Genomic DNA, 23,007 nt, shown 5'->3' on the forward strand with positions numbered 1-23,007 from the left:
GCAGAATGGCATGAACCTGGGAGGCAGAGCTTGCAGTGAGCCGAGGTCATGCCACTGCGCTCCAGCCTGGGCGACAGAGCAAGGCTTTAAAAAAAAAAAAAAAGAAAGAAAAAGAAAAATACTCAGGGCCTGTTCTCTTATAATATGAAAAGAATACTGTTTAAAATAATTTATTTTGTCAATAATAAATGAAAACTTATTTCAATTTATTACTCAATACAATTTCAAATACTTTCTTTTTTTTTTTTTTTTTTTTTTTGAGATGGAGTTTCACTCCTGTTGCCCAGGCTGGAGTGCAATGGCGCGATCTCAGCTCACCACAACCTGTGCCTCCCGGGTTCAGGCGATTCTCCTGCCTCAGTCTCCTGAGGCTGTGAGTAGCTGGGATTACAGGCATGCGCCACCATGTCCTGCTAATTTGTATTTTTAGTGGAGACGAGGTTTCTCCATGTTGGTCAGGCTAGTCTGGAACTCCCAACCTCAAGTGATCTGCCTGCCTCGGCCTCCCAAAGTGCTGGGATTACAGCCGTGAACCACCGTGCCCGGCCAAATACTATTTCATCTAAATAAAAAGAAAATATGTTTTCCCAACACAAGAATGAATTCTTTTTTTTTTTTTTTTTTGAGACAGGGTCCCATTCTGTTGCCCAAGCTGGAGCGCAGTGGTGCAATCATGTCTCACTGCAGCCTCAAGAATCTTCCCACCCCAACAATCCTCCCACCCCAACAGTCCTCCCACCCCAACAGTCCTCCCACCCCAACAATCCTCCCACCTCAAGACTCTGGTAGCTGAGACTACAGGCACACACCACTACCCCCAGCTAATTTTTGTACTTTTTTGGAGAGATGGGGTCTCCCTATGTTGCCCAGTCTAGTCTCAAACTCCTGAGCTCAAGCGATCTGCCTGCCTAGGCCTCCCAAAATACTGGGATTACAGGCATAAGCCACCACATCTAACCAAGAATGAATTATTTTCCTAATAAAAAAAAATACTGAGAATTTTTACAAAAAGGAGATATACCCTCTGGTCTACCACACTGAATGATCCATCACTCTCTCTTGGATGAGCCTTGGTATGTCAGGGACCTGCACCTTTTCTTCCAGGCCTTTCCATCTATCCAGAGTGACCTACCAGAGATAGGACAGTTTGCCCAGCAAGCTTCTGATCACTCTTCAACACCCAGCAAGAAGTCTCATCCTCCATGCAGCCTTCTAAGACCTCTCTAAATACTGGCATCAGACCCTCCTCTGGAGCACTCTGTCTTGTTACTGCACTTATCTCGCTGGATTTCAGTGAAGTGTGTAGACAACTAATTTGTGCCTGCCTGATCTGTGAGCTCTTCATTCAAAGCAGTTGGCTCCTGAGTACAGGATAAACCCCTAGAATTGAATAAATTTAGTCTTACCTCATCACTGGTAAGTTTCTTTGCTTTGAGTAATCTTTGAGCCTTATCTTCTTCTGATCCCTCATCACTGTCTGATGAATAGATTCTGGCTCGTTCCTCTGAAAGCAAAAGTATAGATTGTGAGTGACCTTTTTTTTTTTTTTTTTTCCTGAGACAGGGTCTTGCTTTGAGGCCCAGGCTGGAGAGAAGTGGCATAATCATGGCTCACTGCAGCCTTGACCTCCTGGGCTCAGGTGATCTTCCTGCCTCAGCCTCCCAAGTAGGTGGGACCACAGGTGTGCACTACCTACCCATGCCCAGCTAATATTTTTTTCCTTTTAGTGGAGATGAAGTCTTGCCATGTTGCACAGGCTGGTCTTGAACTCTTAGAATCAAGCAATCCTCCTTCTTCAGCCTCCTAAAGTGCTGGGATTATAGGCATGAGCCACTGTGCCCAGCTGTGAGTGGCTTTCGAAGACAGTGAACTATTCATTCTTAAATGGTTTCTTCTCATAAATATCTTTAGTTCCCTCTGTATATTTCCTCCCAGAGGAACCAAATAATTTTAAAGTTTTTGATTTAAAGATAAATATAAATTTTAGATATGTTGAAATAAAGCAGACTTACCCTCTCAAAATACAAAAACCTGACCACCTTTAAAGATCAAAAAGGCTTGTGTGCAAGGTTTCTAAAGAGGCAGATACCCTACTCTTCCGAAGTCAACTATTAAAGCCTGAGACATTCTTCCACCGGTAACAGTTAATTCCAAAATGAGCTTTGAAGGTAAAGCAAGAAAGTGTTTTCCTGGTCCTGTAAAGACCGTTTGTTGCCAGGCAGACCTTCAAAGAGAGATGCAGAGGGGCGCCCATCTGCTCCACTGCCCAAGCCCAAGTGAACCTCTGGGTGGAATAAGAGCCAAGGACTTTAGACCAAGCCCCTCCCCTCAAAACCCAAAGCCTTCCCTTTGTCCCCGCTCCTTGTCTATCTGATTACTGTATGGATCTGAGCACTACTAGACTCATGTGCTAGATTTTTAATCTCTGGTGACCTGAATGTTACATACCTCTCTCCCTTAAAGCATCCTCGGATTTTTAAAATTTTAATTTAATTTTTGTGTGGTTTATTTCCACACAATTGAATCTTTTTCTATGGGAAATCAGCATTGACAAAAAAGAAAGGGTCTCTGTACTGTGGCCCCCAAAAAATAATAGGTAGGTAATATGTAACAGGCCAACCGACCACACGCAGCCACTACAAGAAAAATAATAGGTAGGTAATATGTAACAGGCCACCCGACCACATGCAGCCACTACAAGAAAAATAATAGGTAGGTAATATGTAACAGGCCACCCGACCACACGCAGCCACTACAAGAAAAGGAGAAATGAGTTTCATGGGAGAGTCAAAGAAAAATAAATTTGGGTGTTTTAAAAATTTACTTGTTATATGCCGGGCTCTAGGCTAAGTACTTTAAATGTATTATATCATGTAATCCTCAAAACAACCTTATGTTCTAACTACCATTATTAATAGGTTGTTTTTGTCATGATGAGGCAACAGAAGTTAAGGGAGACTATGTTACTCTTCAGAAGTTACACAACTAAAAAGTGGCAGACTGAGATGAGAGTGGGCAGGGTCAGGAGGCCAGCAGGTCTTCTTCATTTGCTTTTCAGCATGTCTTCTTGCTACTGGCTTGGGGGAACCCCTGGGTAAGAACCAGGTGGGACAGATGTCTCAGAAGTCAGATGACCTTGGTTTAAGAACTGACCACTTAGCAACTACGTGCCTTTGGGCAAGTTATTCAACCTCTCAAAGTCTCAGTTTCTGCAATAAGAACAAGGAAATAAGAGCAACTAGATCATAATGTTGTTATGAGGATCAAATAGGATGCATGTCAAGTGTTGAGCATCTGCCTAAAATTCAGTATGTGTGGAAAAAACGGTAACCATCAGAAATCACTGATACTTGCGAAAGGAGGAAATATGCTTCTAAGAGAAATGTAGAAGAAGAATGAAAGAAAATATCACATAATTTCGGAATAGTTTAATTTCTTGATTCCCAATTAGGTAATAAAAAAAAGTTTACAGAAGTTCCAATATAATTGACAGATTCTCAAGTCAGAAAGCAGAAGCTCAAGGGATAAAACCCAAAGTGGGAACAACAGCAGTTCCTACCTTTCAAGCCCATCTGAATGAACTAAGATCACTCATGACAACCGGTTCTTTAAAAATGTCCTGGCCAGGCACAGTGGCTCATGCCTGTAATCCCAGCACTTTGGGAGGCCAAAGCGGGCAGATCATTTGAGGTCAGGAGTTTGAGACCAGCCTGGTCAATGGTGAAACCCCGTCTCTACTGAAAATACAAAAATTAGCCAGGTATGGTGGTGCACACCTGTAATCCCAGCTACTCAGGAGGCTGAGGCAGGAGAATCACTTGAACCCAGGAGGCAGAGGATGCAGTGAGCCGAGATCACGCCACTGTACTACAGCCTGAATGACAGAGCAAGACTCTGTCTCAAAAAAAAAAAAAAAAAAAAGGGTCCATTGACTTGGCAGTCAGATTACATCCAATGCTAGGATGAAGTCCAGAATCCTGAAATGATGAAATGTAATTTCCACACATGACTCACCTCGAATGCCCCCTTTATATCGGTTTTTAATGGCAGCCAAGCTGATGGACTCCTCGCCTTCCTCCTCCTCATCATATCGATCAGGTTCCAGGTAACTGGCACTCAGCCCCCGCTGGTGCTGTTTCTCTCTCATTCGGCGCTGCTGAGATTCCCTACGTATGGAAGCCCTCAAACGTTCTTCTTCTTTCTGTAAAGAAGCAAATAACCTCTTTAACCTAAAAAGGAGCTACTTTTGTGCCCACTTGAACCCACTTTTATCACAAACAGCATGTAATATCTGGTCAAGATAACAGCTGTCCCATGTGTGTTCCCCATCACACCTCTGTGCCTCCACATGGACCCTCTGGTTTGGTTTGCAGGAGCGAAGGCAACACAAGGGTAAAGCAGCAGAAGGGAGCCCTGACACTAACCGGCCCAACTGGCATTGGCACAGGTGTGTCCTTGGGAGCCGTGCTGGTGTCCTGTGCTGCCACTTAACCCAGAGAGAAGCGACCCGCCTGAGAAACCCCATCCATGCCCAGCAGACACCTAAACTGACTCCCTGGAGTAGCAGTGGCTATTCCTGTTCATCCCTGAACCACAGACACCTGATCTGCCCCAGCTCTACCAAACGCCCATAGTTCCAGATATTCTGGTCCCAGCCCCTCAGCCCCTCAACCCAGACAGCTCCTCACGGCTCCTGATGACAGGCTGGGGAGCGTCCTAAAGCCACAAGGTGGAGCTTTCGTTTCTTTTGCACTGCCTGGCATTCTGCATCTTGATGTTAAACCAGGTTGGGGGTAGGGGTGGTGTTCGAGTAGGTTTTAGGGATATTCTGGGATTTCTTTGAAAGTCTTCCTCATCCAATTGCTCTGTATTATCATACACAACTCCACATCTATTGCTAGGAATTCTATGAAACAGATTGTTTTTGTAATATGTGGCTGTACGGAGGTTAGAGTAAAAATCACTGTCAGTAGTACAGGGACTAAGAACAAACTAGCTGACTCCTTGTCTACATTTTCACAGGAGCTGGGGACATGGAGGAGGGTGTAGGGGGATGCTTAAAGTGGTTCAAGAGCTCCTCCAGTAATGCTGAGGCTGGAATCTGCAGGTTCCTCCAACTCCCTTAGCCTGTACAGAAAAGGTGGGGAAATGGAACAAGCCCAGCTCCAAAGCAAATGCCCCTATATACCACTGGGTTAGGTACTGCTATGAGATCTGGTTTAATCTGCCTCGATGAACAAATATAGGATGGAGGAAAAAGTAAGGGCTCAGAGCCAAACCTGCAGCAGAGCCTGACCATAAGATTAGTAAGAAAGGCCCTGAGGCAACTGGACTGTCTTAGCCTCACCATGCCCTGCTTCACTAAACAATATAATCACAAAGGCAGGTTGGGCAAAGGCCAAAATCTAGTAGGGATTAGAGGAGATGGAGAGGAGAAATGATGAGCCTGTACCATTGCATCTGGCTTCTCAAACACAGTGCTGCAGGAAAGGCCAATGGCCAATATGAGCGCATGCTCTATCGATTAGGTACAACGCCCCAAATAAACTTGTGCCTAATTAACAGCTGGGTCACATTTGAAAATATACCAGGTAGAATGTTACAAACTGACCTTAAAAACTCATAAGCTCGTCTTATTCTTTACCAGAGTCTCCTTTAGGCACTCTCTCATTCAAACTCCTGGTCTATTCTCTATTTTACACTACTCTCTAGTATCTCCACTGACTTCTGACATGGATTCTAAACCACACATAGAAGACTTAATGATCTTTGGACTTATACATGAAAATTCAGATATTTCAATCACTGGTTTGTTGCTGAACTCTCAGGGCCTGGTGAAGAGAGAACTTGAGCCATGTGTCTGTTTTACTGTCATCGCCGCATCACGCATTGTTTGGCGAATGCTGAGGAAATGAATCCAGCTCCCTATTCATGTCGGTTGGAAGAGGAAAAGGTGGGCCAATAAGAGATGAAGAACAAGCATTTTGGGAAATACTTTCCTAATTAACAAAGAATCCCAGGATAAGGCTTAGCAAACATACCTTAATCATTTCTGTGCGTTGGCATTCAGGATCACGACCAGCCATTGGCAAGATTCTAATCTTCTGTGTCTTTGAACACCTATCTGCAAGCGACAGAGTCATCTTTCTATGTGTGGCACTGTCCGTAGAGTGAGGTCTGCCAGGAAATAAACAAAGAGCATCTCACTGTTTACCAGATACATTTGTGAGCCAGTGATACCCACGTCACAGAAGAGCCCAGTGACCATTTCCTAGTCACCTGAACAAACAGGCAGGGACACTCGACTGAATATACCAGGTGGAAGATTGTGATTTTCTTCATTCTGTGGCTCACTGAGACATTCTTATTCCACAAATGAAAACAGAAGGTTGGAGTAAAAAAGACTGTATGGCATGATGGCCTTCTAGAAGCAATAAATGGATAAGCTCAAGCAACATGAATTAGATACTACAGGTTGGTGCAAAAGTAATTACGGCTTTTGCCATTACTTTTAATTAGTATTAATATATTAATATTGTTAATATAACTATCTTATTTTATAGATTTAGGAAACTGAGGCAAAAAGAGATTGAGAAAGTGGCACAAGGTCACACAAGTGGAAACGGAATTCAAATATGAGCCTAACTGATTCCAAAGCCTGTATGTTGACCTTTACAATTTCAAAAAGCTAAATCATAACCAACATTATTGTGCCCCCTCTAAAGATAAGCATTACCCAAGGTAGTTATAATAGTCACTGGAATTAAATACATTGACATTCTCTTGTAAGTCTGGTTAGCATGACCTGGTTCCCTAAGAAATAGCAACTTTCAGTGTATTTGACAAAATAACCTTTGAACCATCAGAACTATGCACAAGATCTTGGTTCTTGCTGAATCACACCGTGGGGTTACATCACTCAGGTGGCAGGCATTACAGAAACATCTATGTTTCACTGCTTTTACCATAAAAAATAATACATAATAACAGTTACCTGAAGGTGAGTTTCGTTTTAAAGACTGCTTGTCCCTGTAGACCAGTACCTTGTCTTATAAAAAGATGATTGTGGTCGCCCTGCAGTGGGGCTTTGTACACATCAAACACTTCATTGCCTAAATGCAGGGACATGCTGGAAAGAAGAAACATTTCATATACTAAAGTCATAAAGCTTTCACTCTACCATCTTACTTCACTTAAAGGTGATTCAGGCTGGGCACGGTGGCCCAAACATGTAATCCCAGCACTTTGAGAGACTGAGGCGGGTGGGATCACGAGGTCAGGAGTTTGAGACCAGGCTGGCCAACATGATGAAACCCTGTCTCTACTAAAAATACAAAAATCAGCTGGGTGTGGTGGTGCACACCTGTAGTCCCAGCTCTCAGGAGGCTGAGGCAGGAGAACTGCTTGAACCCAGGAAGTGGAGTTGCAGTAAGCCAAGATCGTGCCACTGCACTCCAGCCTGGGCGATAAGACAAGACTCCATCTCAAGGAAAAAAAAAAACAAAACAAAACGTGATTCAACTGCTGCTCTCTCTCTTTAAATAGAATTCAGAAGGAAAGAAAATAAGAAGTCATAATGAGAAAAACTGACTGACTACAAAGAAGTAACACATGCTGGGACATTTACCAGGCTCTACTACAGTCCCAGTGAAGGGCAATTTTTCTAAAATGTCAATTTGTGGCCGGGCATGGTGGTTGACGCCTGTAACCCCAGCACTTTGGGAAGTGGAGGATTGCTTGAGCCCAGGAGTTCAAGACCAGCCTAAGCAACATATGGAGAACTGTGTCTACAAAGTGTTTTTTGTGTTTTTTTTTTTTTTTGTGAGATGGCATCTTGCTCTATTGCCCAGGCTGGAATGCAGTGGTGCGATCTCAGCTCACTGCAACCTCCGCCTCCTGGGTTCAAGGAATTCTTTGCCTCAGCCTCCTGAGAGTACCTGGGATTACAGGCATCTGCCACCACACCCAGCTCATTTTTAGTAGAGACGGGGTTTCACCATCTTGACCAGGCTGGTCTTGAACTCCTGACCTCGTGATCCACCCGCCTTGGCCTCCCAAAGTGCTGGGATTACAGGCGTGAGCCACCATGTGCAGGCTTTTTTTTTTTTTCCCATAATCCATGCAGGGTGGTGCACACCAGGCAGTCTCAGCTACTTGGGAGGTGGAAGGATCACTTAGGACTAGGAGTTTGAGGCTCCACTGAGCTATTATCATGTCACTGCACTCCAACATGGGCAACAGAGACCCCATTTCTAAAACTAATAATAATAAATTTAAAAATAAAAAGTATTTCAAAACTTGATCCCTCTGACCCATTCTGGGTATGTCAATACCCTTCAGGCATTTTGTGCTCACCTTCCATCTGACCACTTGACTATCCTAGCATTGCTTTCTTTAATTTCATTTCCTTCTTCATCCCGGCGTATCCTCCATCTTATAGTATTTTCTACCTGTTTCACAACACAAGTACTTTAGAAAATTACAGTTTAAATGATTCTATGCATCTTTTTCTTCCTCAAGAGGCACATAATCACAGAATAAGCATACAGAGGTGACAGATGTATGTGTGGCAGGAAAATGAACAACACTGAAACCCTCTAAATCACCTAGAGATGTTGGATAAATTAAAAGCAGGGGAAAAAATATGCTTAAGTGAATTTCTGAACTCCCAGTTATCAGAATCATAAAGAAAGCTTAGAGCATTTGAGCAGATGGCAGATACTAAATGTACAGTAACCCCGAGATACGTTAAGACACAGTAAGAATTACAAGGGACGGGTGATAAAACTTGAGTCCATGTGAGGCAGAAATTTTGAATTGAAACCCCTATATGAAGCAGGTTCTCTCACAGAGCTAAAAACTCTAGAAAAATGAGACCAAAAACTCTGCCTATTGGCACAAAGAGAAAAATTTCCCATATATGAGCAAGGATAAATAAGTGCCCTATGAAAATTAAAACCCCAGATTTCAATAGTTTTAGAGCCTATCTTACCTGCATGGTGGGGAAACACCAGACAGAGTTGGCAAATGAAAACCACTGTTACTGAAATTAAAGTCAGTGGGACCTCCAGGAAAACACAGCATGCTAAATGCATGCAGTTTATCACTGCTGCCTCCTGGAAACCCACTAAAATGACAATGAAGAGTCAAAACAGGACAGACAAGGATAGAAGGAATGAGAATGAAGCTGGCAACAGACAGACAGAAGCCAACAATGTGAAAACTGCCAATGCCAAGACCGTGCTTCCCTCTGCCTGTTCCCCCAGTGTCAATCCTAAACACAGCTGCTCCCAGTCCCAAGGAGATCGTCTGCATCTCCACTCCCTTAGTTGCAAATGTCTGTGCAACCGGGTCCTAATGATTCCCCCTTCCGGTTTTTCCTCTTTCCCTATTTATTCCTCACAAATAGCTATAAAGTATGCTGACTGAATAACTCCGTAATATTCATGAATTAAATATGACGTCATACCTGAAATTTGTTTCAGAATAGTCTGGGGAAGCTGGGGTGGGGAATATGGAGATGACAAAAGATTGTTAACTTGACGACTGTTGAAGTGGGTCATGGGCACATGAGAGAGTTCATTATACTGTTCTTAATACACTGGCTATGTTTGAAATTTTCCTTAGTAAGGAATGAAAACAAAACAATCTGTCACTATTCCTGTCTTCCCTCTCATACAATAGGTTGGCCACATATAAATACACAAATATGCCAGGCGTGGGGCTCACACCTCTAATCCCAATACTTTGGGAGGCTGAGGCAGGCGGATCACCTGAAGTCAGGAGTTCAAGACCTGCCTGGCCAACATGGTGAAACCCCATCTCTGCTAAAAATACACAAAAATTACCCGGGTGTGGTGGCACGTGCCTGTAATTCCAGCTACTCGGGAGGCTGAGGCTGGAGAATCGCTTGAACCCGGGAGGCGGAGGTTGCAGTGAGCCAAGATTGCGCCACGGCACTCCAGCCTGGGCGACGACAGAGCAAGACTCAATCTCAAAAACAAAACAAAACAAAACAAAAAAACGAATAGGCCATTATTAATCGAGAAGCCATTCTAAAAAAATGCTTCCTATTATATAAAGTGATTCAAATAGTAATTTTTCTATAATAGGACACATTGCTAGGTCCTAATCTATCGGGATGAAGGACACATAATAGTATTTCTGAAGACAGGGGAATCTCAGAGAGGTACATAAGCTGTACCTGGTTCCATGGTTCCTTGTTCTTAAAGAATTAACTACAACATGCTTTAAGACTGGTCAGCCTATTCTTAAACATCACTCAAGAAAATAAGGGTCCAGGGTTATTTTCTATCACACACCAAGGTTTTAAGACAACAGTTTATGTTAAACACCAATATTTTATAGTCTGATGCACTGAAATTTTAGGGTGAAATACATATTTATAAATTTTTTTTTTTTTTGGGAGACAGGGTCTTGCTGTGGCACACAGGCTGGAGTGCAATGGCACAATCACAGCTCACTGCAGCCTCAAACTCCTGGGCTCAAGCAATCCTCCCACCTCAGCCTCCTAGAGTAGCTGTGACTACAGGCACGCACCATCTCTGCCGGCTAATTTTTTTTATTTTTAGTAGAAACAAGGTCTTTCTCTGTTGCTCAGGCTGGTCTCAAACTCCTGGGCCAGTCTTCTCACCTCGGCCTCCCAAGGTACTGGGATTACAGGTATGAGGCACCATGTCCAGCCTTATTTAGGAAGTTTGATACCCATACTAGCATCTGGTATCACATGGTCTAAAAATATAATAGATATATTGATACAAGCCTAAATCAATACATCCATATGTCCCAAGGAAATAATATTAACAGATGGGCTAATAAACAGAGATGAGTAGATGGGTGGTAGAGGGAGGACAGGAAAAAAAAAAAAAAACAGTGTAAGCACTATATCTGTTGACTGTGTGACCCTGAACAAATTCTTGGCATCTGTTTATCTCAATTTTCTTATTTGATTTGCCGTTCCATTAAGAGGAGTAGTGAAGTCTACTGAAAAGTTTTTGGATAGAAACCATCTTATACCAAGGTTATTTAGGTAGTTGTTAATCCACCACATTGAAGAGATGGTACTATTAAAAATATAAAAATTCAGCACCTACAAAATGCCAGACTATCCCTTTCTAACAATTTAATACTATTTAAGGTACCAAGGCCGGGTGTGGTGGCTCACACCTGTAATCCCAGCACTTTGGGAGGCCGAGGTGGGTGGATCACCTGAGGTCAGGAGTTCAAGACCAACCTGGCCAACATTGTGAAACCCTGTCTCTACTAAAAATACAAAAATTAGCTGGGCATGGTGGTGCGCACCTATAATCTCAGCTACTTGGGAGGCTGAGGCAGGAGAATCACTTGAACCCAGGAGGCAGAGGTTGCAGTGAGCCAAGATTGTGCCACTGCACTCTAGCCTGGGCGACAGAGCAAGACTCCATCTCAAAAAATATATATATACCCACTGGAAAATAAGAAATTTATGGGAAATCCTTCAGATTTAAGAACTGAAAATGCATAATTCCAGTTTCAGTATCATGCATTCAACCACCTCTTGTTCCCTTGTACAACTCAATTCTAAAATGTCTACTTGGCCAAGTGCAGTAGCGATCACACCTATAATCCCAGCAATTTGGGAGGTCAAGGCGGGAGGATCACTTGAGCTCAGAAGTTCAAGATAAACCTGGGCAACACAGCTAAGACCTCATCTCTACGGGAAAAAAAAAAAACAAAAGCTGGGCATGGTGGCATGTTTTTTGTAGTCCCAGCTACTCAGGAGGCTGAGATGGGAAGATACTTGAACCCAGGACAATGAGGCTGCCAAGAGCTGTGTTTGTGCCGCTGTACTCCAGCCTGAATGATAGAGTAAGACCACGTCTCAAAATAAAAAGATGAAACTTCTACTCAACCTACAGCCTCCTTACTTAAAAGATTAGAGGCCCTCCTTGGATAGTGTGACCAGATGGTATGAGGTATCAAAGAGAAGCATTAATGGGAATTTAGTACAACAAATTTTCTCCTAATAGTCAACAAAAGCAATCAAAAGAACACAGCCATATAGTGAAGTGTTAGGTGAAAAAAATCACTTTTTTTTTTTTTTTGAGACGGAGTCTCGCTGTCTCCCAGGCTGGAATGCAGTGGCTGGATTTCGGCTCACTGCAAGCTCCGCCTCCCGGGTTCACACCATTCTCCTGCCTCAGCCTCCCGAGTAGCACAGGCACCCACCACCATGCCCGGCTAATCTTTTGTATTTTTAGTAGAGACGGGGTTTCACCGTGTTAGCCAGGATGGTCTCGATCTCCTGACCTCGTGATCTGCCCACCTCAGCCTCCCAAAGTGCTGGGATTACAGGCTTGAGCCACCGCGGCCTAAAAAAATCACTTTCAAAAGCTCAAGTTTCAAGTTAGTTCTCCAGGTTTTACTTTATAAAAGAAAAAAAAGGAAAAAGCATGAAATGGTACCTTTAATTTTAACCTGGTTCTACCTTCTTCATCCAGCATTTCTTCATCTTCAAATTCATCTTCATAATACTGAGGATCAAAAGGTCTACAAATTGTTTTCCAAATAAACTATTAATCATATTTTATAAAGAATATTACTGCTATGTAATAACATCTCTATTAATAAATACCATTATATCAAAAAATCATAATATAATTTTTTAAATCATAATGATCAATATCTTCATGCTTAACTTCAAGGAAGTAGTAATTTTACTTTTCTCTTTTTTTGGAGATGAGTTTTGCTCTTGTTGCCCAGGCTGGAATGCAATGGCACGATCTCGGCTCACTGCAACTTCCACCTCCCAGGTTCAAGCGATTCTCCTGCCTCAGCCTCCCGAGTAGCTGGGATTACAGGAATGTGCCACCATGCCTGGCTAATTTTGTACTTTTAGTAGAGACAGGGCGTTTCTCCATGTTGGTCAGGCTGGTCTCAAACTCCCGACCTCAGGTGATCCACCCACCTCGGCCTCCCAAAGTGCTGGGATTACAGGCGTGAACCACCATGCCCAGCCAATAATTTTACTTCTTAAAACTTGTTGTTAATACATATTGCTTGAAATAAAGTACAAGCAAGGGTAAATATTCAAAATATCCTTTCTTCTTATTATGTAATTCTGCCAAAGAATAGGCAACATATGCTCTAGTTTTCCACATCATTGTGCCTGTGGAAAAAAATTTTTTTAAAGCACAAGAGTTTGAATAAACTTAGTAAATAATACCCATCAAACACTGTCTAATTGTCCAAAACCATTACCTTTTCTAGACCAACAATAGTTGCTACAATGGGCACTGGCATTTTTTTTTTTTTTTTTTTTTTTTTTGAGACGGAGTCTCGCTCTGTCGCCCAGGCTGGAGTGCAGTGGCCAGATCTCAGCTCACTGCAAGCTCCGCCTCCCGGGTTTACGCCATTCTCCCGCCTCAGCCTTCCGAATAGCTGGGACTACAGGCGCCCGCCACCTCGCCCGGCTAGTTTTTTGTATTTTTTTAGTAGAGACGGGGTTTCACTGTGTTAGCCAGGATGGTCTTGATCTCCTGACCTCGTGATCCGCCCGTCTCGGCCTCCCAAAGTGCTGGGATTACAGGCGTGAGCCACCGCGCCTGGCGGCACTGGCATTTCTCTAGCAAATTTCATCACTTTCAATTTCAGCCTTTTCAAGGTTGTACTACTTAAAAAAATATCTTGAAGACCTGTGGTGTCTGTTAATTCATAAGAAAGTATCAAACTGCTCAAAACAGTTATAGCATTAAAAGCCTCCCCTACTCAAGCCTGTAATCCTAACACTTTGGGAGGCCGAGACGGGTGGATCACGAGGTCAGGAGATCGAGACCATCCTGGCTAACACGGTGAAACCCCCTCTCTACTAAAAAATACAAAAAAAACTAGCCGGGCGAGGTGGTGTGCGCCTGTAGTCCCAGCTACTGGGGAGGCTGAGGCAGGAGAATGGCGTGAACCCGGGAAGCGGAGCTTGCAGTGAGCTGAGATCTGGCCACTGCACTCCAGCCTGGGCGACAGAGCGAGACTCCGTCTCAAAAAAAATAAATAAATAAAATAAAATAAAATAAAATAAAATAAAAGCCTCCCTACCAATACATATTTTTTCTATCTCAGGATGTGCTTGACTAATTTTTTCAGAGATACATGATCAATTTTCCATTTTTGTGATTTGTAAACTCAATGCGAAATAAGAAAAATAAACATTCTATGTATTTCTATTCAACATCCTGAAAAAATTTTAATGGATTTCCTTACCTGGGCTCTACACTGAGAAAGTTGGGCAATTTAACAAAATATAAGTCGTTTCCTAAATCAGTGTTTACTTTGGGTATTTCTACTTCTATTCTGGTCTCAGGAATTGGCTCCTCTTCCTGTTGATCCTGAGGCAATCCATTTTCATCCTAGTGAAAGAATCAGAAGTTTGGAGCTTGATGGGAGCTTAGAAATGGCTCCCTTCAGCCTCCACACTTTAATTACTCTGGGGTGCAAGAAACATAATTACATATCACTTTAGGACTAAAGAAGCCCCCAGTCCCCATCCGAACCCACCCACACACAAAATGGGAAACAAGATCAATTTGGATACCTCAGTTCAAGAAACTATCTCCTTTATGATAAATCTATCTTCCAAACACTCATCAACAAAAGTGTGAAATTAACACTTTAATATGAAGTCACTCTATCAATTAAAACCAGAGAAGATTATCAACACAGCAGACACTTCTTGGCATGAGCAAGAAAAACATTCAAGTCAATGGTTCTCAAATCACAAGTCCTCACAGTTCAGTCCCCTAAGGCATGACACCAACCTCATGTTTGGCAATTTCCATTCCCCTTATAACCAAGAGCTCCCTACATAATGAAGAAAGTCATCTGTTCATTGTATTTTTGTACTAGAATTCAGTTATCAACTTGCTTTCTTAGAATAAAGGAGACTCTTCACCTTTGAAACTTTATACTTGGCCTTGAATAAGTTCATGTTAGTAATTGACTTACAACAGGCTGTCCTGGAGTAGGTGGTTTGTCTTCTCCATCACTCCCTGAAGAGATATCATCTGCACCTCCAAATAGATCCATGGTTCCACCATTATCTTCAATGCAGAAGGAAAAAGGCATTAGTGTTACTATCTGTAACTAAGGTTCTTCATAGCTCATCACTTCGGCACATTCCCAAGGTTTCTGGACCAGCATCAGAAAACCACCCAAAACATAATGCTGAGCCTGGCTCTCAAAAGACCCAAAAAGACAGTGTGGGGAGAGGGAAGGGGGCAAATCTAGTGAAAGGCAAGCTGCACAGGAGGCACTTATTTCTCCTTTCATTTTCACCATCCTTGTTCTCCCACCTTCCTTTATTCCCCAGGAGCCCAAATGTTTCCTACAGTCTAGATGCTCAAAGTTGGGGCTGAAGCACTCCACAGACACCTATTTTCCGTACGTCTATCCGAGATTCAAAATTACAGTCCAGGCACTGTGGTTCACGCCTGTAATCCCAGCACTTTGGGAGGCCAAGGCGGGTGGATCACTTGAGGTCAGGAGTTTGAGACCAGCCTGACCAACACGGTGAAACTCCATCTCTACTAAAAATACAAAAATTAGCCGGGCGTGGTGATGGGTGCTTGTAATCCCAGCTACTTGGGAGGCTAAGGCAGGAAAAAGGAAGCTGCCACACCTGGCTGGTAGAACTACTTTCATCCTTCCAACTTATAATACCAGGTGGTGGTGGTGGTGGTGGTGGTGGTGGTGGTGGTGGTGGTGGTGGTGGTAGGTGGTGGTAGGTGGTGTTGTTGCTGTTGTTGTTTTGAGACAGAGTCTCACTCTTGCTCAGGCTGGAGTGTAGTGGTGTGACCTCGGCTCACTGCAACCTCCGCCTCCCAAGTACAAGCGATTCTCGTGCCTCAGCCTCCCGAGTAGCTGGCACTACAGATGCATACCACCTCACCCCGCTAATGTTCTGTATTTTTAGTACAGACAGGGTTTCACCATGTTGGCCAGGCTGGTCTTGAATTCCTGGCCTCAAGTGATCCACCCACCTTGGCCTCCCAAAGTGCTAGGATTATAGGCGTGAGCCACTGCACCTGGCCAACACTGGGTTTTTATGAGCTCTTCATCTAACTCACAGCTCAAAGAATCAGTTTCTTCATCTGTTAAGAACTTAGGAACAAAACACTGAGACTGTCATCATTCAAACTGAAGAATGGACATTGTAACCTCCACCCCAATAAGAAGGCCAGCCCCCTAATAATGAATTCACTCTAACTATAAACAGACTGGGCACAGTGATTCACACCTGTAATCCCAGCACTTTGGGAGGCTGAAGTGGGTGGAACACTTGAGATCAGGAGTTCAAGACCAACCTGGCCAACACAGTGAAACCCCATCTCTACTAAAAATACAAAACATTTAGCCAGGCATGGTGGTACGTTCCTGTAATTCCAGCTACTCAGGAGGCTGAGGGAGGAGAATTGCTTGAACCCAGGAGGCAGCAGTTACAGTAAGCTGAGCTTGCGCCACTGCACTCCAGCTTGGGTGACAGAGCGAGACCCTGTCTCGGAAAAAAAAAAAAAAAAAACTACAAAGAAGCAAGTTCTTATTCAACTAATTAAGCATGAGCAGCTTCTCATAGCTATATAACTTCTCTGGGTACACTGAGTGTATCCACACTTTTTCTGTGGGTCTTGCGATCTGGGATAAACACACTCAGGGTTAGAAATGCACTACAATTAAATGCAGAAAGGTATGGAAATATACATATATATATAAAATAATAATAATAGGGGTACCTTTTGGCACCTCAGTGTCGCTATCCACTTCTGAATCAGATGCAATTGCATTCTTGCGTTTCATTCGTAAAACTTCATCTTCACTATCACTGCCTCTTGCAGATTCTATAAGGGTAGAATTAGAAGTTCTGCATAATCAGTCAACTTAGTTGAATTTTGTGTTTTAAAAGCAATATTGGAGATAAACAAATTGTGATACACCCATACAATGGACTACTACTCAGCAATAAACAGGAATGAACTACTGATACATGTAACCAACTGGATGAATCAAAAATGCTATATGCCAAGTTAAAGAAGCCAATCTGAAAGACTACATATTTACTGTATGACTCTATTTATATGACATTTTCAAAAAGCCAAAAGTATAGTGACATAAAAGGCACCAGTAGGTGCCAGGGTTTAGGGGTAGCAGAAAGATGTGACTCAAAACGGATAGCATAAGGCAGTTTTTCAGGGTAACATCTATTCTGTATCCTGATTGTGATGGTGGTTATACAAATCTATAGGGATGTTAACATGAATAGAGCTGTACATGCAGAACCCCCCTCCCCCGCCAAAAAAAAAATCAACTCTAGTGTGTGTTGATTTAAAAAATAGAATTCTTAAAATAAATACTGGTGCCAGGCATGGTGGCTCACTCCTGTAATCCCAACAATTTGGGAAGCCGAGGTGGGTGGATCACTTGAGGTCAGGAATTCAAGACCAGCCTGGCCAACATGGTGAAACCCATATCTACTACAAATACAAAAATTAGCCGGGTGTGGTGGCGTGCACCTGTAGTCCCAGCTACTCAGGAGGCTGAGGCAGGAGAATCGCTTGAATATGGGAGACGGACGTTGCAGTGAGCCAAGATCTCACCACTGCACTCCAGCCTGGGCGATAGAGTGAGACTCTGTCTCAAATAAATAAATAAATAAATACTGGCTTCTGCAAATAGAACAACTTGGTAGAAATGAGAAAAGTAGCACTAAAACTTATTATCAAATTTACATAAGAAATTTCAGAGAAAAAAAGTTAAAAATATTAGAAAGGAACTGACATATATATCATTATTTCTAGAAGGTCCAATTGTTTACATAAAAACTTCACAAAAATCAGTGGAACCACTGTTGAACTAGTAAGAGATAAGCAGGATGACCAGCTACAAGGTTCCCTACTATGACCCTGCCCTTGACTTGGTCTGCTAGTATTTGGGATGTAGTACATGAGCCTTAAAGATTGTTTCTGATAACAGTAAAAACAACCCTACTTTTGGCCAGGCATGGTGGCTCTTGCCTGTAATCCCAGCACTTTGGGAGGCCAAGGTGGGCAGATCACCTGAGGTCAGGAGTTTGAGACCAACCAGACCAACATGGTGAAACCTCCTCTCTACTACAAATACAAAAATTAGCTGGGTGTGGTGGTGCATGCTTGTAATCCCAGCTACTCAGGAGGCTGAGGCAGAAGAATTGCTTGAACCCAGGAGGTAGAGGTTGCAATGAGCTAAGAACGTGCCACTGCACTGTAGCCTGGGTGACAGAGACTCCGTCTCAAAAAAAAAAGGATGAGTGGCCGGGCGTGGTGGCTCATGCCTGTAATCCCAGCACTGTGAGAGGCCGAGGCAGGCGGATCATGAGGTCAGGAGATCAAGACCATCCTGGCTAACACGGTGAAACCCCATCTCTACTAAAAACACAAAAAATTAGCCAGGCATGGTGGCAGGAGCCTGTAGTCCTAGCTACTCGTGAGGCTGAGGCAGAAGAATGGCGTGAACCTGGGAGGCGGAGCTTGCAGTGAGCCGAGATCGCGCCACTGCACTCCCAGGCTAGGCTGGGCAACAGAGAGAGACTCCGTCTCAAAAAAAAAAAAAAAAAAAAGGATGAGTTCATGTCCTTTGCAGGGACATGAGGGACATGGATGAAGCTGGAAACCATCATTCTCAGCAAACTATCACAAGGACAGAAAACCAAACACATGTTCTCACTCATAGGTGGGAATTGAACAATGAGAACACTTGGACACAGGATGGGGAGCATCACACACCAGGGCCTGTCGGGGGGTTGGGGGCTGGGGGAGGGATAGCATTAGGAGATACACCTAATGTAAATGACGAGTTAATGGGTGCAGCAAACCAACATGGCACATGTATGCCTATGTAACAAACCTGCACGTTGTGCACATGTACCCTAGAACTTAAAGTATTAAAAAAGGCCAGGCGTGGTGGCTCACGCCTGTAATCCCAGCACTTTGGGAGGCTGAGGCGGGCGGATCACAAGGTCAGGAGATCGAGACCACGGTGAAACCCCGTCTCTACTAAAAATACAAAAAATTAGCCGGGCGCGGTAGTGGGCGCCTGTAGTCCCAGCTACTCAGGAGGCTGAGGCAGGAGAATGGCGTGAACCCGGGAGGCGAAGCTCACAGTGAGCCTGGGGGACACAGCCAGACTCCGTCTCAAAAAAAAAAAAAAAAAAAAGGTTATTTAAAAAAAAAAACCTCTACTCTGATTTAGTTATTCAAAACTTACTGCAGTCCCATAGTCTACACAGATCTATATTCATCTCTGGAAATATGCTGCCCTCCTCTTCTAATAACACCAAGATGTGGTTTTTGAATGCTGTCCTGTGAGGTGTGTGTTAGATGCTATTTAAGCTGAGAAGATAGGATCAAAATATAATTAATATAATCAATCACCTATGGAAATGAAGCAATCCAGGTATCACTTCAGGAAGACTTCAACTCAATTAAGGTAACTTTTATATAATACAAAGAAATATGATCTCTAATTTTTTATACATTCTATATGAAGAATGTGTTAACTTGAGCAGAATAGTCTAAATGGCAATGATAAAAGCAGGGTCCAGGACCACAGTTCAGGTGTATGCCTCCTGTAGTCTTTAGGGAATGGGTGCTCTAATCCTAGCTCGTCTCTGTAGGGTGAGGATACGCACATCAATCTGTCTTGGCTCAGTGACACTGTCCACTAAGATCACCCAGCCATGTTTGTACTTTCTACATATTATACTCCCCAGGCAACCTCCTGATTATTATAATTTGGCATCTACTGTAGATTTGCCCCTGGGGAAACATACGATGATAAGGGAGAAAAAACTGAGCCTCTTGAAACAATTTTGCAATTCGATTTTATATATTAATATCTTGTAAATTTGACTAGTTTGAGTAAACTCCTTAGAGCTTGACCATCTCTGGATGATCAAATTTTGGATCTCAAAAAGCTGAACGGCAGCAATGGTGCCCACATCTCGGTACAGCTGCTCTGTGGGGGGACATTTCAATGGGATTGTTTTTTCCCAGGCTAATCTATTCTCTCACATGAGGCATGCTCTTCAGTTATCCACAGAAATGGAACCAACTTAACTCATTACGTAGCTCTTCTTACACCATATCCCTCTCTCTAAGACTCAATTTTAAGTCCTCTTTAAATTGTTTTTCCCCAGACCCATCAATGAACAAATGGAAGGGAAAGCAGTAAGAAAGAATAAGTAGATTAGAAAGATTTAAAAGAAGCAAAATGTATTCTAGAGTTAGAAAAGTTTGAAAGGGAGGGACAGAAGGGAAAAAGCAGGGTAACAAAGATGGGAATGAAAGAAGACTAAATGGGTCCCTGCTGTGGCTGAATGCTTCTTTCTGAGCCATTCTGGTTCTCATAAATGTATTACCTGATTTATGGTCCTGTTCCTCTTCATCATCTGAATGCCTGTGTTCTTCATCTGAGGCCTGTGGCCTTTCATCATCAGAATTTTGCATTTTCTCCTCATCAGACAGCTGTGGTTGTTCTTCATCATCAGAATTCTGTTTCTCATCATCATTATCAGAAGCTACTGGCCGTTCATCATCAGAATTAGCCTTTTCCTCCTCAGATAGCTGCTGTCTCTCATCATCGGAAAGCTGAGGCCTCTCCTCATCATCTGTGTTCTGCATTTTCTCATCGTCGTCAGAATTCTGCAGCTTATCTTCATCAGATCCTTGTGCCCTCTCCTCATCATCAGAATTTTGTATCTTTTCATCATCTGACTGGTCACTTTTATCTTCTCTGCCCCATTTTTCATCATCTGAATGTGCTTTTTCAGAGCCTTCTGCTTCTGAGTGATGGCTCCCTCCATCAGATCTGTGACCTTCGTCTTCGTCATCATTAGGGGCTTCTGATCCACTGTGCTGATCTACATCCGAGGGGTCATTGTCCTCATGGTCGGAACGCTCAGAGGCTTCTGATCTATTGTCTGATCTTTCAGAGTGATTATCACTACCACTGTGATGTGAAGCTCCCTCGTCCTCACTGTCATCTCCAAACAGTTCCTTATTACTTGGTTGTCCTGAATCACCTCTTTCATCCTGATCACTTTCACTTCCAGAGGCATTACTGCCAGAGGCAGCATTCTCTTGATCAGAATCTGAGTCAGATCCAGAATCAGAATCTATGGGATCATGTAAACATAGGATAACATCAGCAAAAAAAAGGCAGAGTAAGGCAGTCCCAAAGTCCATCCCAACATAAAAGCAATAAAGAAACTGGCAAAAAACTGTTAGAAATAACATTCTAAGGCTGGGTGTGGTGGCTCACGGCTGTAATCCCAGCACTTTGGAAGGCCGAGGTGGGCAGATCACCTGAGGTCAGGAGTTCGAGATCAGCCGGACAAACATGGCGAAACCCCATCTCTACTAAAAATACAAAAATTAGCCGGGCGTGGTTGTGCACGCCTGTAATCCCAACTACTCAGGAGGCTGAGACAGGAGAATCACTTGAACCCTGGAGGCGGAAGAGGCAGTGCCACTGTACTACAGCCTGGGCAACAGAGTGAGACTCTGTCTCAAAAAAAAAAAAAAGAAAAGAAAAGAAAAAGAAAAGGAAAAATACAATAACTAAAATCAAAGAGTCACTAGAGGGGCGCAACCAAAGATTTGAGCAGGAAAAAGAAAGAATCGGTAAACTTGATAACGTCAATTTGACTGTCCAGTCTGAGAAACAGAAAGAAAAAAGAATAAAGAGAAATGAACAGAACCTAAAAGATTTATGGGACACTTAAGTTATACCATTGTATGCATAATGGAGTCTCAGAAGAAGAGAAATGGGCAGAAAAAATTGTTAAATAAATAATAGCTGAGGCCAGGCACGGTGGTTCACACCTGTAATCCCAGCACTTTGGGAGGCCAAGGTGGGCAGATCACTTGAGGTCAGGAGTTCGAGACCAGCCGCGCCAACATGGTAAAACCCCATCTCTACTAAAAATACAAAAGTTAGTTGGGTATGGTGGTGCAAGCCTGTAATCCCAGCTACTTGAGAGGCTGAAGCAGGAAAATCACTTGAATCTGGGAGGTGGAGGTTGCAGTGAGTCAAGACCACACCGCTGCACTCCAACCTGAGTGATAGAGCGAGACTCTGTCTCAAAAAAATAAATAAATAAACGATAGCTGAAAACCTCCCAAATTTATGAAAAATATAGATCTACACATCCAATAAGTTCAACAAATGACAAGTAGGATAAAGTTAAAGAGGTTCACACCTAGATACACTGTTATCAAACTGTCAAAGACAAAGAAACAATTCCAAAAGCAGCAAAAGAGAAGCAGTTCATCCGATATGAGGAACCCTCAATAAGAGTAACAGCTGATTTTTCATCAGAAACCAAGGAAGCCCAGAGGCAACCATAAGAGGACACATTCAAAGTGCTAAAAAGACTGTCAACCAAGAATTTTATATTCAGTACAATTATGCTTCAAAAACTAAGGTGATATGAAAGACAAAAGAAAACATAAATTGGACTTCCACAAAATGAAAAACTTTTGTGCAGCAAAGGACGTTATTAAGAAAGTAGGCCCGACGCAGTGGCTCATGCCTATAATCCCAACACTCTGGGAGGCCAAGCTGGCCAGATCACCTGAGGTCAGGAGTTTGAGATCAGCCAGGCCAACATGGTGAAACCCCGTCTCTACTAAAAATACAAAAATTAGCCAGGCATGGTGGTGCACGCCTGTAGTCCCAGCTACTTGGGAGGCTGAGGCTGAAGCAGAAGAATCACTTGAACCTGGAAGGTGGAGGTTGCAGCGAGCTGAGATCACGCCACTGCATTCCAGCCTGGGCGACAGAGTGAGACTCCATCTCAAAAAAAAAAAAAACGAAAGTGAAAAAAACAGCCTACAGAATGGAAGAAAATATTTGCAAACCATGTATCTGATAAGTGTCTACTACCCAAAATATACAAAGAACATTTATAACTCAACAATAGAA

At 43.1% G+C, this 23,007-nt stretch overlaps 1 protein-coding gene across 2 annotated transcripts in view; it reads right to left on the reverse strand.

The window, feature by feature from the left end:
• The window catches only part of LEO1 (LEO1 homolog, Paf1/RNA polymerase II complex component), a 39,961-nt gene that overhangs the window by 7,881 nt on the left and 9,073 nt on the right, over positions 1-23,007 (reverse strand). For both annotated transcript variants that reach the window (XM_005559572.5, XM_015452832.4), the window contains exons 2-11: positions 20,441-21,196; positions 16,782-16,886; positions 14,998-15,092; positions 14,257-14,402; positions 12,465-12,549; positions 8,356-8,450; positions 6,995-7,129; positions 6,042-6,177; positions 4,015-4,201; positions 1,407-1,504 (exon numbers count right to left, since the gene is read on the reverse strand). In XM_005559572.5, the coding sequence (XP_005559629.1) occupies positions 1,407-1,504; positions 4,015-4,201; positions 6,042-6,177; positions 6,995-7,129; positions 8,356-8,450; positions 12,465-12,549; positions 14,257-14,402; positions 14,998-15,092; positions 16,782-16,886; positions 20,441-21,196 (1,838 nt within the window). The remainder of the gene's footprint in view (positions 1-1,406; positions 1,505-4,014; positions 4,202-6,041; positions 6,178-6,994; positions 7,130-8,355; positions 8,451-12,464; positions 12,550-14,256; positions 14,403-14,997; positions 15,093-16,781; positions 16,887-20,440; positions 21,197-23,007) is intronic.

Source organism: Macaca fascicularis, chromosome 7 (genome assembly GCF_037993035.2).
Source record: "Macaca fascicularis isolate 582-1 chromosome 7, T2T-MFA8v1.1".
NCBI classification, from domain to species: domain Eukaryota; kingdom Metazoa; phylum Chordata; class Mammalia; order Primates; family Cercopithecidae; genus Macaca; species Macaca fascicularis.